General features: G+C 43.5%; 1 protein-coding gene across 5 annotated transcripts in view; it reads left to right on the plus strand.

The window, feature by feature from the left end:
• The window catches only part of actn4 (actinin, alpha 4), a 48,896-nt gene extending 33,184 nt beyond the window's left edge, over positions 1-15,712 (plus strand). Inside the window, exons 5-23 of one of the 5 annotated variants that reach the window (XM_069161043.1) lie at positions 759-846; positions 1,703-1,781; positions 1,919-2,000; positions 2,487-2,572; positions 6,099-6,191; positions 6,279-6,404; positions 6,526-6,630; positions 7,164-7,311; positions 7,465-7,615; positions 7,752-7,860; positions 8,627-8,767; positions 8,990-9,172; positions 9,553-9,687; positions 10,326-10,505; positions 10,818-10,964; positions 12,136-12,216; positions 13,116-13,181; positions 14,014-14,172; positions 15,090-15,712. In XM_069161043.1, the coding sequence (XP_069017144.1) occupies positions 759-846; positions 1,703-1,781; positions 1,919-2,000; positions 2,487-2,572; positions 6,099-6,191; positions 6,279-6,404; positions 6,526-6,630; positions 7,164-7,311; positions 7,465-7,615; positions 7,752-7,860; positions 8,627-8,767; positions 8,990-9,172; positions 9,553-9,687; positions 10,326-10,505; positions 10,818-10,964; positions 12,136-12,216; positions 13,116-13,181; positions 14,014-14,172; positions 15,090-15,248 (2,318 nt within the window). In that variant the 3' untranslated portion in view covers positions 15,249-15,712. Of the gene's footprint in view, positions 1-758; positions 847-1,702; positions 1,782-1,918; positions 2,001-2,486; positions 2,573-4,703; positions 4,790-6,098; positions 6,192-6,278; positions 6,405-6,525; positions 6,631-7,163; positions 7,312-7,464; positions 7,616-7,751; positions 7,861-8,626; positions 8,768-8,989; positions 9,173-9,552; positions 9,688-10,325; positions 10,506-10,817; positions 10,965-12,135; positions 12,217-13,115; positions 13,182-14,013; positions 14,173-15,089 lie in introns of all 5 variants that reach the window. The other 4 variants (XM_069161042.1, XM_069161041.1, XM_069161040.1 and 1 more) reach the window with 4 other exon arrangements.
• The last annotated feature ends 78 nt before the right edge of the window (positions 15,713-15,790 follow it).

Here is a 15,790-nt window from a genome sequence, read left to right on the forward strand (position 1 = left end):
AGACACACTCACAGTGGGGAGAGTGGTGATGGGATGGAGCCGAGATGAGGCAGGTCTCACCTACATGAGTGCTCGTTTAAGACTGGAGATAATGTGAAGCTACTCACTGGCAGTTACAGCTGCTATTTCCATTATTACTTGGTTAGATACTGAAATTTGGCTGCATACATTAAATTTGCTCAGATTAGGTTTTGTTTTATTATTAAGCTGTTAATTTCTTTAACTAACTGATTCTAATGTAATCAAATGAATTGTGTTCAAACACCAACACATTTACACTGATATAAAACAGGACAGCAGAAAAATCCCCAATCTCAGATTCAACATCTGATTAATGGTTTCAGAATGAATGTTTGTTTTGTGTTGATAAATGTTGGACTGCAGATCATTATTCCTCACCGCTGTAATTAATTACTCTGCGGGCTAATTAAAAGACTGTGTTGAATGAGCTCTGGTGGGCGTGAGCTGCTTTGTGGAATACTGAGTCACATTTTTTACTCTCCATATTAATGACATACTTTTTGTACATGTTTGTTCAGCCACATGCAGCAAACAGAAACACCCTCGTAAATTTAAGTTCACTGCTGTGCACCGTCACGGTTTATATTTAACAAACTCATCAAGATGGTCCGATCCATTACAAAAATGAATGCACCTGATTTAATATGATGAAGAGACATTTCTGCATTTGTCTTCAGACTGATGAAAACCTTTTATCTCCTCCGTTTCTTCTCCTCGTCTTTCTTCTTTCTCTGCAGAGACCTCTGCCAAGGAGGGTCTTCTCTTGTGGTGCCAGAGGAAGACCGCTCCCTACAAGAATGTCAATGTGCAGAACTTCCACATTAGGTAATGCACACATGAGCACATGTGCTAAGAGGATGAACCGATCTCGGTATTTTAAGGCTCGTTGGTGTTGTTCTTGGATGACCGCTGCTGACAGATGCTATTTTTGTGGCAGTTTTTAACATGTTTTAAAGCCAAAAAAGCTCTTCAGAAAATTCAAAGAATTCACTTCTTGATCTTGAGTTTGGAAATCCTTTTAAAGAGCTTCTAGGAGCTCAAGAGACGGCAAAACTCTCCAGAGAAACACGGACTCCTGGACAAGATGCAATAGATGAAAAAAATATTGAAATTCTGGTCTGTTATACACACATCAAAAATGTAATGTTATCATGCAATATCAGTAAATATGTCAGAATTTTTATGCATATATTGTTCAATGCCAACTGACATCTCAGGGCTGTCCAGGAATTGAAATATTCTTCAAACATATTGTTGTAACTCTGTAGAAAGGGCGCCCCCTGCTGGAGAAATGGGAACTCATCTTACTGCTCTGTGAAGTACTCACAATCCAAAATGTATATGTTATATGCAAAACATTTTCATTATCCAGGTTTTAATTTGAAGGAGTTTGTATTTGAAAGGCTCGTGACCAGTCAAGGTTGAAAAAGCAGGATCTTGATTTGAGATCAATTGTTTTGCACAGTCAACAACATGGAGTTCAATATTTCAGCCATGTCAAAATGTTAATTTGATCAGGGATCGATTTTTGCCTTAAATATAAAGATTTTTGGGGGAATCTGAACGCAGAACAGTTTGTGCCTTGTACAGCAGCAAACATCCACATCCCAGATGAACGAGTGTCATGTTGCTCGCCCCCATTTCCTCCGTATGCTCAACTCATCTGTTCTCTCTCTCTCAGCTGGAAGGACGGTCTCGCCTTCAACGCTCTGATCCACAGACACAGACCTGATCTCATCGACTACGACAGCCTCAGAAAGGTGGACAGACTCTCACACACTTACTAGATGACACGTGATCAAAGCCGGTCCAAATCCAAATGTTTTGTATTCTCGTGAAACAAACTAACATTGTCAAATTAAAGGTGTTTTAAAAAATGTGTTGATTTGTTGTGTAGGATGACCCCGTGACCAATCTGAACAACGCCTTCGAGGTGGCTGAGAAGCACCTGGACATCCCCAAGATGTTGGACGCAGAAGGTAGGCTTTAAATCTTGAAATGTGCCGTGATGCAGCTGCCCGTTCTTCGTGTTCACTCCGATCCTCTGCACTGGAGCCTTCATCGCCTCCTCTCAGATGTAACCGTCTTAATATGACGATATTTAACGACTTCCACTGCCATATGTTGATATTTACTGTGTTGATCATTAATCAAGTTTTTCCCTGCAGATGTTTTTTTTTGTGTCTTTGATCTGTTGATCCTAAAATATGAAAACATACACAACTATTTCCTTGAACCTCCATGTCTGTTTTCTGATGTGTTTGTATGTTCAGTATTGTTTATTCTATCTCCGCCCTCTTGTATTTGTACTCGTTCTGCCTGTCTGTGTTCGGCCAGCCTCTATAATACCAGTTCCTTCCATATGTGTCCTGTTCAGTGTCAACACTCAGCCTCTGTCTTGCCTATGTATGTATGTGTGTGTGTGTCTTCATAACCATGGTCTCCCCCCCCCCTCCCCATTGTAGACATTGTGAACACTGCTCGTCCAGATGAGAAAGCCATAATGACTTATGTGTCCAGTTTCTACCATGCCTTCTCTGGAGCACAGAAGGTACCCTGTGACCCCGCCCCCACCCCTCGCCTGACTTTGACCCCCCCCCCCGCTACTAACAAGGTGCTGCTTCCTGTCCGGCATGGCCTCACTCTCCTGGACAGCGCTGCAGAGCCCTGCTCCTCAACGAGGGACCGCTGGATCTTATTGGGACACAAACACACGCGTTCGAACACAAACCAACGTGGCGGTAGCTGTGCAGAAAGTGTTCTGAAACGAGGCCGTCGTCTGCGGGAGGTTCGAGCCGAGCGATCTCTCCTCCACGTAACGTCTGAGCGCCGCTGGACTCGGATGAACGTCGTGGTTTTTTTTTTTTTTTCATCTGGCATAAACGTTACAGCCCTTTAGGCAACGTCTGAGAAAAAGTAGTGTCGGCTAATGTTTTGTGTGGCTGATGTTCAAATTTGGAATGAAAAATAGTCACTTCGCAAAAAAGTGCTTACAAATTATCGAACTCCTTTAAATAGTGGATTTCCTCCTTTTTAGAGCGGAGGGTCTTCGGCTTTTTGGCATCTGACTCCTAAAAAAGCATCGTGACTGCAGGTTGTGAGCAGTTTTCACGTCTCAAGACAAGAACTGAACTGAGTAAAAGATGACCTTCGGAGAGGTGGTTGTGTCATGTGACCTGAAGGGTCATGAAGCTGCAGGTTTTTCAGTCCAAACATCAATTAGCTCTTCCTTCATGTAAAGGGGACAGTTTGAGACCGGTTTGTTTTCTGTGGACCGTTTAGTGGCGCTTAGGAACACATAATTCCTCATATATTTATTTCATTAATACCTTCAGCATATAATTAATAAAATTGAACATATTTTTAAAGATGCAAATTACTTTCAAGTAAACGATTTAACCCCTTAAATCACATCAACCCGCGTAATCAAGCCAATTATTGCTGTTTCAGTCCATAACGGGTTCTGAGAGCTGAATTTGATTCTGTCCTCCACTTTGAAGTCCTCCTCCTATTTGTTGTTGTTTTTCTCCTCCACTCATCTCTTGTTGTGCTCCTCCTTCATCTTCTCTCCCTGGAGGCCTCTGACAGGAAGCCATTTGACGTGTCTCTTGTTTTGCTCATCTTCCTCTAATTAATTTTCTGGCTCATTCAGAACTTGTTTGTGTTCCACTGCGGTCTCAGGAGAAGTGTGTGTGTGTGTGTGTGTGTGTGTGTGTGTGTGTCAGAAAGATCTGGGAACGAGTGCCGTCGTCTGTCAACTTATTCCATATTCCAACTTGTTCTACTTTTCCTCTTTGAATAATTCACACAAATTCAGTCCCTACAAACAGTTTGTCACTAACTTTGGACCACTAGAAACAAAGTCGTAACACATCTCCACATTTACTGCTTTTTCCAGCATCATATTTTATTTATCTACATCAGATGAATCATACTTACTCGTGTCCACGCAAAAGGATTTTTGGAGTTGATTCGACAGCCTCTGTGCCGTTTTGTCATTTTGTTCACGTGATTATTTGGGAACAAAAGCTAGAATTTGCAAGAGACTTTTACCGAATCTTCTTCTTGATGTGATGCGATGATGTCAGTCAGATCTGCAGCTTTCCTTCAGTTCAGTTCAGACATGTTGGATTTCCAAGCATTAAACTTTGAGTTTTTAACTAAAGATTATAAACACGTTGGAGGAATTTGAATTAGTGGGCAAAATATGCACAAGTCATTTTGTCAGAATTAGCCGGTTTCTCTGAACTACAGTCAAAAACCCAACAAACACGCCGTGATATTAAAGACTTGTAGTTTCCGAGGTCAGCATATCGTGCTGATTGCATCATTCTCACCCGCTCAGTGGACCAAATGACCTCCTCCAGACTCCATGAGCCTCATTAAGAAGTTGATGTGTGTGTTTGTGTCCCAAACCTCGAACTTGTGGCTCCGGTGTGCCTCAACTGTCCTCGAGGACTTCTCTGGTCCTCCTCCACTATTCCTGCTATCGGGGGGAACCTGAAGCTGCGGACCCTAAAGAGGGAGTCTCTCTCTCTCGCCCCACCTCACCCTCCTCGCTCTCTCATCCCGTAGGGAACGAGGACCACGTAGCTTCGGGCAGCTTTGGCTTCACACTCTCTCTCTCTCTCTGTTAACACGTTCTCCGTCTGCCTCTCTCTGTTCTGCTGGGTGATGCGTAGACATCGTGGGTACGCTGCGGCCGGATGAGAAAGCCATAATGACCTATGTATCCTGCTTCTATCACGCCTTCTCTGGCGCACAGAAGGTGAGCTCCTCACGCTTCAGACCCACAATCACGCTTTCAGTGCAGCAAAAGGGGAAATCTGAAACCAGCAGGGTTTCCATCAGTCGGGATATAAAGTTTTACTACAGAAGTAAAATCAGAAAATAGGTCAAATCACAGGAATCTACTGGAATGTGACCCCAACATTTTTCGATGAATGATTTCAGCTGTTTTCTATTTTGCCATCTGCAGATGATCACGTAACAGCAACAGTTGTGGCTTTTATGGTCGTGGATGCTCTTCTACAAATCAGGACTATTATAGAGCAGGCTTATGATGGGAACTCTGCAAAAAACAAAAATATATAAACCACCAAACGCTTTCTGATGCTTCTGTTTCAGATCTTTTGAAAATCAACTGTGTTTCCCCCCCCCCCCCCCCCCGAAAGATTCACATTCTGGTCTGGATTTAAATTCCCTAAACCACGTTAGCACTGCGATCATGTATCAGTTCGACCTGCTTCTGAATATGTCGGCTGGAGCAGAAGATGCGCTGAACGTATACAGTGTATATATTCCAGGATACATTTCTCCTGTGGTAAACAGTAAAACCATGAAAGCTGGTTCTGCTGATGTGGTTTTTGGGAAACCAGACCAGTTTGGGTTTATTACTGTGGGAAACACTGTTTGATGTCTCTCCAGTTTCTCTTCAGCTATTAACGCTCCTCAAATCTAAATGTTTATTATCATCTGACTTTTATATATGGAATGTATTATTTTTGGCTTCAAAATAACAGCAAAAATATATTAGGCCTTTATGACGGAACAAATAAAAACGAAGTGTGTATCCTGTTTTTGTTTTATTTCAGTGGTACAGTAGTGTAATTCTAGGCTGATGTGGACTCCAGCGCTACATGAACCTGTAACTAGATGTACGGACTGATTCCCAGGTTGTGAAGGGAGACGCATGGAGTTTTAAAAGCACAGACTTATTGTGGTACCTTCAACTAACCACCGACATCTGGAGCATGTTTTTAATCAGTCCAATGAAAACCCCTCATTTGACTTGCATTAGAGTTTTTGCACTTTTCTTTTTAATAATGTGTGCTTAAACCCGTTTAGATGTTCCTATTCACTGCCTGTGTGTGGAGTGTGTTCGCACATATTTGAAGACCAAAAACTATTACGCTAGTAATAAAAGGCCAGGTTGAGGTACTACTAAAAAAAAAAAAAAAAGAAGCAATAGGGCACTTCAGTTTAGTGACGTCAGTGTTCAGCCTCCTGCTATGAATACACAGTGAGCGTTTCATCCAATCACTGCGAGCGCCACTCACCACTCTGCTTCCCGATAGGCTGAAACAGCCGCAAATCGCATCTGCAAGGTGCTGGCTGTCAACCAGGAGAACGAGCAGATGATGGAGGACTACGAGAAGCTGGCCAGCGACGTGAGTACGAAGCATGCAGAGACGTCTCGGCCTGTTTCCACCTGCTCTCCGTGTCATTCATTCAACCTTATTCCTTTCTGCCTGCAGCTGCTGGAGTGGATCCGTCGGACCATCCCCTGGCTGGAGAACCGGACCCAAGAGAAGACCGTAAATGACATGCAGGCCAAACAGGAGGACTTCAGAGACTACCGCTGCGTGCACAAACCACCCAAGGTGAGTAACACGCCTTGAGCTCGTCCTGGTTGTGCTTTTTTTTTTTTTTTTGTATAAATATCATCAAGATTTTTTAGTTTCCTCTGCTGAATCTGTTGTCTAATTCTGCCACCGTCCTCAGGTCCAAGAAAAATGTCAGCTGGAGATCAGCTTCAACACTCTGCAGACTAAACTGAGACTCAGCAACCGGCCGGCCTTCATGCCATCAGAAGGTCGCATGGTTTCTGTATGTATGCAGACCTCATTTACTCTTTCACAGCTGGACAAATACAGATGTGGTGGATTTCAATCTGTCAACAGAATAGGAACAAGTAGTATGCATCATATAGTAAAGTTCATTTCCACAAAAGCTTACATTTTCCACAAATGACTAAAACAATATAAGTCCATATCTGGAGACAAACGTTATTCTTACTAGAGACTGCAGTTTTTCCAAATGAAGTTTTCAGCTGTTTGTGATTTTGTTCGGATTAGCTCCTCTGCACTCTTCAGCTTTATGTTTGGTGCATTTTAACAACATATTAGTGTTGGAAAATAATGTCTGGATCAGCTGCAAATCAATTTATTTGAAATATTACCCCAGAAAAACTTGATGCTGAGTTTAACACTGTTTCAGCCACAGTTTTTTTTTTTTTTTTGGTGCAGTCTCAGGCAGTTGCTGGTATTGGGGAACTACACAGGCTAACAAACAGGCTCTAGTTCTAGACTGTCCTCTGCAGTGACGGATTTGCATTGGTAATTCCTGCTGTTTGGTCTCAGGATATCAACGGAGCGTGGCACACTCTGGAGGGAGCAGAAAAGGGCTACGAGGAGTGGATCCTCAGCGAGATCAGACGTCTGGAGAGACTGGAGCACCTGGCTGAGAAGTTCCACCAGAAGGCTGCCATCCATGAATCCTGGACCGATGGTGCGTAAATATGAATCCTCTTTCTGTTATCAAGTTGCATCCTGCTGTTACCAAAAAAAAAAAATCAGAAAGTTTTCCTCATTGAAAGCAGGTGATGCTGCTTTCTTATACCACTGCTGAAAGTCAATGCATTCAATTTGTGTGTGTGTGCAGGCAAGGAGGCCATGCTGACCCAGAAAGACTACGAGACCTCCACCCTGTCAGAAGTCAAGGCGTTGCTACGGAAACACGAGGCCTTCGAGAGCGACCTGGCAGCCCATCAGGACAGAGTGGAGCAGATCGCCGCCATCGCACAGGAACTCAAGTAAGGAGGGAGCGACTAGTGGACATGATGGAGCCCAACAAATATACTTTAAAGATGAGATCCTGGGTCTTCTTGGTCCTGAGTGTAAGGGTAGTTTGAGTGTAAGCTATAAAGTTTGTTTTTCTGTGTTTTCCAGTGAACTGGACTACTACGACTCCGCCAGCGTCAACGCTCGCTGTCAGAAGATCTGTGATCAGTGGGACATCCTGGGATCCCTCACCCAGAACCGCAAGGAGTCTCTGGAGGTACGACTCACTCTGCCATCTGATCAGATAGTGATTCATTATGGCACCTCAGATGGTTGACTTATCGCAGCATAATGCGGCCCTAATCGAAGTTTAATAATACAGCTTAGGAAGAAAAATAGACGATTATTGGGATTCAGCATTTGGAACATATAAGTAAAAATGTCTCTGCCTTTTAGGCTTTGTAAACAAAAAAACACACAAGGCAGATGTGACATAAATACAAACTTTACTATACAAAGGCTATTACTGAAATGTACAAAGAAATGCATGACATTTACATTTACCCACAATCAAGATAAACAAACCGCAGCAGAATAGGGAAAAGAGCACCACACGATGTCGAAAATATGATATTTGTTTGTTTCATTTGGCTTTTTTTATACAGGTGAGCTAGAAATATTTCTGACAATAATGTAAAAGGATTGCAGTCATTTAAATAAAGGCAAACAGAAGATTATGGAATAATTATGACAGTAAAGGTATCTTTGACCCAGTGCAGTGGAGATTTGTGATTTTGCTTAAACCGTTGTTGAAACTCTTAGTTTGTGTAGAGTATAAAATTAAATAAAAACTGATGCCGGTCAGGTCTGACTTTTTGTTGACTATTTAACACATTTTCACATTTCTCAGTAAATAAATCAGAAATCTGCTATTGTATCAGCACGAGTGTAGAAACAAAATGTCAGTGATATTATTATTGTTAACATCTGCACATTTTCTGCTCACTATTGAAACAAGCCCTCTTTTCTTTTCTGGCCAACAGAGGACAGAGAAGCAGCTGGAGTCGATAGATGAGCATTACCTGGAGTACGCCAAGAGAGCGGCGCCGTTCAACAACTGGATGGAGGGAGCTATGGAGGACCTGCAGGACATGTTCATTGTTCACAATATTGAGGAAATCCAGGTAACAGAAAACATACACAGGCTAAAATATTGCAGCAGTTCCGAAATAAGAAAAAGGAAAGTTATAATATTTGACCGTACAAATCTGTGGAGCTCTGAAAAATGAGGCAGAACATGTATTTACACACAGAGAGCCAAACATGACAGAGATGAGGAATACATCTGATGTAATGACAGTCTGGTGGAGGGAAATCAAACATGTTTGTTTTGTTTTCCCCTTCAGGGTCTGATCACAGCCCACGAGCAGTTCAAGTCCACCCTGGCAGAGGCCAACAAGGAGCGGGAGGCCATCCAGGCCATCCAGGCCGAGGTGCAGAAGATCGCACAGAGCAACGGCATCAAGCTGAGTGGCGCGAACCCCTACACCACCATCACACCCGAGAGCATCGACAGCAAGTGGGAGAAGGTGAGCTTCCTTCTGCCCTTTTTCCTACATCTCTGGTTTTTTGTATTTGGATTCAAAATCATAAATATACTGCACTTGTCTTTTGATAAGTTGTTCCTGGTTTTTCAGCGGTGAATCTTCGGCGGCACCAACAACAGTTTATTTTTTCCTCTCGCACGTTTTGTGTTTGTTAAATCGAAGCATGTCGGAGCTACAAGAAGGAAGCTTTGTCCAGTATTTGTTACAACACTGTCATCTGAGGAGCTGGACGTTGTCTCGAGGCTCAATGATGTCATGACATTTTCCAGCTGCTGCTTTGTGTGTGTGTGTGTGTGTGGGCGCAGCTACGAGTGTTTTCTGTTGCATTTGTGTTTCTAATTCTTGTGTGTGTGTGCTTGCAGGCGATGGCCATGGTGCCGCTGCGTGACAACGCCCTGCAGGACGAGCTTAACAAGCAGAACTCCAACGACAATCTGAGAGCCACGTTCGCCACTCAGGCCAACACGGTCGGCGCCTACATTCAGGCCAAGATGGAGGTAACGGATCAGCCCACAGTCCGTCCATGTGTTCGCCTGTTGTTTTAGAAGCGGCTCATCTTTGCTCAGCTGCGTGGTTTGTCACAGTTTTCAGAGCGACCTTATGAAACGTTGAGCTCAAGGAGAAATGATTGGACATGGTTGGGGAGCATTGGCGACGGGAAGCCTCCGAGTTTGGAGCGTCGTACTTCCTGCTAATTCATTTTCTTGACTTACTCGCTATGTTTTATTCATGATTGCTGGTTTTTGGATTTGGACTTTGTTGTTCTGCTGCTTCCTTTTGCAGCTCTTCATCTCGGTGCCAGTAGAACAGGAGGAGACGCGAGCAGACAGGATCCTTAAACACAGTCATACTTAACACTTCATTAAAACATGAAGCTGCTCCATAATGTCACTTGTGACTCGGAGCATTTGTCGTTAGTTGCGACACACTTGCAGCACACTGCGACTGTTTGATGTTCATCTGAAGTAGGGAAAGTGACAGTACGAGGTCTGATCACACACCGGCACCGGAACGGGTTAAAAATATGAATTCGTGTGTGAAAGCTTCAGACTCTCTGCTGCATGTTGGGGTTCATGTTGTTTCTTTTGTCCGATGAACAGGATAGTAAATTACTGTGTGTTTGTGTCGTTGGCAGGAAATCGGCAGGATATCCATCGAGATGAACGGCACCCTGGAGGACCAGCTCACCAACCTGAAGGAGTACCAGAAGACCATCATGTCTTACATGCCCGAAATTAACAAGCTGGAGGGATACCACCAGCTCATCCAGGAGGCCCTCATCTTCGACAACCAGTACACCTCCTACACAATGGAGGTAAAACGCACATCTAAAAACCATCATGAATGATTCCGTATAAATCCCACAATCTTGCATGGTGTTTTTTTTTTAAGTTGTTTGTTTGTAAAAAAATAAAAAAAAAAAAAAATCTTTAAATGAACATTTTCAAGTTCATAAAGAAAGGAGAACACTCAAATAATATAATGCAGATTAAATAAAAGAAATAGGAAACAAGTTGTCTTCTTTAAATTCTGTTAAGAGAATTGTTTTGTAGATGTTTAGTATTAAAACTCTGAAACACATTTCCTCACCTTGTTCATCCGTTCCCCCCTCCCACCCCCACTACAGCACCTCCGTGTGGGATGGGAGCAGCTGCTGACCACCATCGCCAGAACCATCAACGAGGTGGAGAACCAGATCCTGACACGCGACGCCAAGGGCATCAGCCAGGAGCAGCTCTACGAGTACCGTGCCTCCTTCAACCACTTCGACAAGGTCAGGGGTCACGGCTTCTTCATTACACCCTGCTCTACACATTTGGTGTGTCACAGTGTTAAAGTTGCTGTCGGGAGTTTCCGTCTTTTTGTTGGGAGGGAATCGTATATATTATTTTTTTTTTTACTATTGTCGTAGTGTGATTATACCCACGATAGATATGTGCCAGTTCACATCATACACTGTATAATCCTTGGTGTTTGGATGATATCAAGTTAAAATGTCCCAGAGGTCGTCGTTCGACCTCCTGCAGATGTCTGAATGTTTGTGTTTTGTGTGAGGATGTAGCCTTGATCTGTGTTAATGTATAACATGACTGAATGAATGTTTAGACTATAGACTGGAAAGAGAGAGGAGCCAAACGTGTGAGTATTCATCCTGGTGTTTCACACGGGCGGCCACATGTCTGGTTGTTGTTGTTGTTTTTTTGGGTGTCAGCAGAGCGGAGCGAGCTGCTGATTTAACTGGTTGTTTAATGACTGTGTCACCAAACTTCTGTGTTTTGTAGTCGTTGTTTTCACGTGATATTTCAAAAATGTGTCGGGATACAGAGGACACCACCGTCATTCACCATCTCACCACTTTGTGTGTGTTTGTGTGCACATCACTTTGTGTGTCACTGATTCCCGCTGCTGTCTGACACGATGGTTCATAAACACTGTGGGACTCTGTCATCCATTCCTGTGCTCACTCATTCGTTTTTGTTTTTTAAATCCCACCAGTGTGTCTGCCTTTTTGTTTTTTGCAACACCAAAAAAAAAAAAACACCAAAAAAGTTCTTTAATTTAACCTGTGTCAGTAGTATTAATGCGGAGCCGGTGGTAAAGGCTGAACGTTGCTCAATAACACGCTTAATTAATCTGTATTAATCATTGGAAAGTATTTTTTTTTAGCGTTGGTACCATTTTAGTTTTTCTCTAAAATATATTTGAATGAACTTTGATGCATGTTATTTTTTTCATACCGACACATGCACATGTTGAAAAAGACTCTTGAGTTGTGCGTGTTGACGTTGTCTAAACATCCATGAATGTCTGTCTGTCCGTCCCTCCCTCCATCCTCCATGTGCTCATCCTGTCCCCGCATGGGTCCCTCGGTCACATCCGTCTCCATCCGATCGGTCCATCCTCATGATGCGCTGCTCTGTGATTGGGTTTTTGGCCCGTCTCAGGACCACAGCGGGGCCCTGATGGCCGAGGAGTTCAAGGCCTGTTTGATCAGTCTGGGCTACGATGTGGAGAACGACAAGCAGGTAGGAGCCGGCGGGGCGGGGCAGGAGGGACAGTTGGTGTTTGTCGGGCCTCCGAGCAGCGATCGCAACTCATCCAAGTGTGTTCTCACTAAATCAAAAAGATCAAGACAATTTAAAAAAATCACTATTGCTGCTTTTGAGATCTTATAACATGGCAATGCCAAACGTTTGGATTAGAGATGCAACTGGATTAATACATTTCAAATAAAAAATAAATAAGTACACAGCAAAATAGATCTTCTTTAAAGAAAACATCTACACGAGTTAAACAAAAACCCCAATGTAGTCTGTACCAGTTTTCCTTCTGCATTTAGTTCACGATTTGCTTCCTTGATCATGTTTTCTATGTAACTTTCACAAACGTAACACTCCACTCCGTTATGAAGCCAAAACCCACTCAATGATGAGTCAGCGGTCCTGCTCCGAGGCTCCCGATGAGCACCGGGGGTTTCAGGTGCATCGAGCATGCAGGCCAGAGAGGTGTTACGTCCCTGTTTGTCCACCGGGGGTCTCTGTTGCTTTGTGCTGCTTCAGCTCCTTCGGGCTCCTTCTCACTGTCTCTGAACAGACCTCCTCCCCCCCCCCCCCCACACACACACTGTCTGTCTGTCAGGTTTTACTTTGCTGCGAGACTTTCTCTGTTAACTGTTTGTCCTTTTTTTTTTTTTTTTTTTTTAATCTTTCCCAAACATTCTCTCTACATCTTTTTGATATCTGTATTTCTGCTCATCCTCCTTTTCCTTCTACACCTGTCTTTTTTCCATCGTTTCCATCCTCATTCTTCCACTCTGTCACTCACATCTCTCCGACTCTACCCGTGTCGCCTCGCCTCCTCCTCCTCCTCTTCCTCCTCTTCCTCCTCCTCCCCCGGCCTTCGCTGTGCTGTGGGCGACCTGCAGAAGCGGTCAGGACAGATGGTCTCAGAAGATTTCCGGGCTCTACTCATTTCTACGGGAAACAGCCTGGTACTGCTGCTGGCATGATGCTCCCTCGGGGTGTCTGCAGGTCCAAAAACATATTCTAATTCAGTTTAGTCAAAAGCCTGAAAGACTTGAATATTGCAGTTAAGGATACTCGTCGTCTTTGTCTTTCCATTGGACTTATTATTTCAGTGAGAAACTGACCCATTAATGATTAATACTGGATATTAAACCCCAGTAATTATTGAGTACTGATAAAAGTATTGTTTACTTATTATTCAGTTTTATTTTCCTTAAAATCTGAATTTAGTTATTTTAGTCTGAATGCTTTTATGTTTAGGATGATTTATATGTTTGGGTTTCAGTTTCTCTTTCTTTCCTTGTTAGGTGAAATAATATTTGACAATCCTGTTGAGATTTATAAATCATAACCTGAATATAGCTACTGTTTTTATATTTTTGTGACCTAAACTTGAGGTGAAACCTGCAGACACCCTGCCATCTCGTTCCCTGAGCCTCTCGCTGCTCGTCTCGTGTCACGTCTTGTCAGTTTTGTACTTCGCTGCACGTCTCGACCTCGCTAGATATTAGTCAACGTCTTTCATGTTAACTATCCACATTTATACGTGTTACGAGTGTTTGTCCCATTTAGGCTTCATCCACCAGTGATCATATCTCTGTAACAGCATGTGTCAAAATGTGAAATATATAAAATATCAGGACCCGCTGACATGAATTTCACCTCTATTCAGTCCGTTTAATATTGGTCCTGATGTTTTACACACATTTTAATAACCGTTATTCATGTTCTGGGTTTGTATCTGTGTACAAAAGTGCCACCTCTCCCGGGTTAACCTCTTAATTTCTCGGTTGTCAGGGCGACAGCGAGTTTAATCGCATTATGGGCATAGTGGACCCCAACGGCAGCGGAGCCGTCACCTTCCAGGCCTTCATCGACTTCATGTCCACGGAAACGACTGACACGGACACCGCGGACCAGGTCATCGCCTCCTTCAAGATCCTGGCTGCTGATAAGGTCCGTTTACGATTCTGCTCTCTGATTGGACAAAAAACAACAACTGCTGAGTTGGAGGGTGTCTGGATTTAATTTTTCCCTCTTTTTTTTTTTTTCTTTTAAAACTGCAATAAATTTTAACCAAGAAAACAATCCTGAAGCAAAACGAGTTCCAGTTGCACAAGTTGTTTTTATTTATTTGTGGTGAATGTAGTGAGATATTTGCTCCACCAGTGGGAGTATATTTGTGTGTGTGTGTGTGTGTGCTCGGACATGCAGCTCGATTCAAGTAAGTGATTAAGTTTATGTAATGAGTTTCTGTAGAATTTATTTAAAATTTATTTTTGGGGGAAACTCATCATTAGAAAATTAGGATTTAGTTTCAACCAAGAATCTTTTTTTCATTTTGCTTCCATCTCCTTCTTTCTCGTGTTGATGTCATCATTTTTTGGAGCTGAAATGTTATAATGAGCTCCAAACAATGAGGTTTTAGTTACATCACCTGCACCGATTTTCTCCATTACGTTTGACCATTTCCAAAAAAAAACGCTGCAGAAATGTCTGACGGTAACGCTTCAGACTTTCCTGACAACAGCTCAATAAGACGCATGCAGCCGGACCTTTCATTTGATTTAACAGCATTTTGGCCGGGGCTATTTAAAGTTCTGATTTAAACCTTTTACCTGCTGCTCATCTTAAACTCCCTGTTCTATCTGCTTTCTGATTGGACAGCATCTAAACCAGATGTTAGTTGAAAGGAGGATGAGTGGGACTGGAGGATAACACATAAAACGAACATGGTTCAGGACATAAGAAAGTTTTTTCTTTAACACAACACGGCATGTAATATATTTAACACCTGGTCCTGTAAAAACGGGCCGTTTGGTTCTGTAAGTTCTGAACGTCACTGACTGTACCACCCCCTCTGTTCCCATCAGAGCTTCATCACGGCCGAGGAGCTGAGGCGGGAGCTCCCCCCCGACCAGGCGGAGTACTGCATCGCCCGCATGGCGCCCTACTCGGGGCCCGACGCTGTCCCCGGAGCCCTCGACTACATGTCCTTCTCCACCGCCCTGTACGGAGAGAGCGACCTGTAGAGGAGGCGAGAGGATGCGGAGGGCTGGACAGATAAGGGAGGGGAGGGAGGGGAGGGAGGAAGATGAAGAGAGGGAGGAAGATGAAGAGAGGGAGGTAGAGAGTTCTTCTGTGCGTAGAAGAGACGCCAGGAATGGAGTGTTTGGAGGAATTCGAGTGGTTGTGATGTGCCCCTGCGTGTGCCGGTTTAGAACTCGTCAGAAACTTTTCAGACTCTGAGCTTGTTGATTGAACTGTAGTTAGGTTTTTTTTTTGGCCTCTGCCGGATGTTTTCCAGCTCGGCTGCGTCGCGAACAGATCGAGAGTGTTCAAGATCAATGTGTCGTACAGGTTTATATGAGCAGGCATATCCAGGGGCAGCTGTGGGACAGGGGGCACAGTTTGCTCTGTAGTGCGGGTCCTTAGCTTCACCCTCTCTGCCTTTGTGGGGTCAAACAGGGGAGGATAAGGGGTTAGGGTCGGGGGGGAGGGGAGGGGCACAAGCTAATCTGATACTTATGCTAATTTTTTTTAATTTTATTATAATTTTTTCTTCTTGCCAGGG

Source organism: Embiotoca jacksoni, unplaced genomic scaffold, assembly GCF_022577435.1.
Source record: "Embiotoca jacksoni isolate LCO1_2020_lvr unplaced genomic scaffold, fEmbJac1.0.p SCAF_28, whole genome shotgun sequence".
NCBI classification, from domain to species: domain Eukaryota; kingdom Metazoa; phylum Chordata; class Actinopteri; family Embiotocidae; genus Embiotoca; species Embiotoca jacksoni.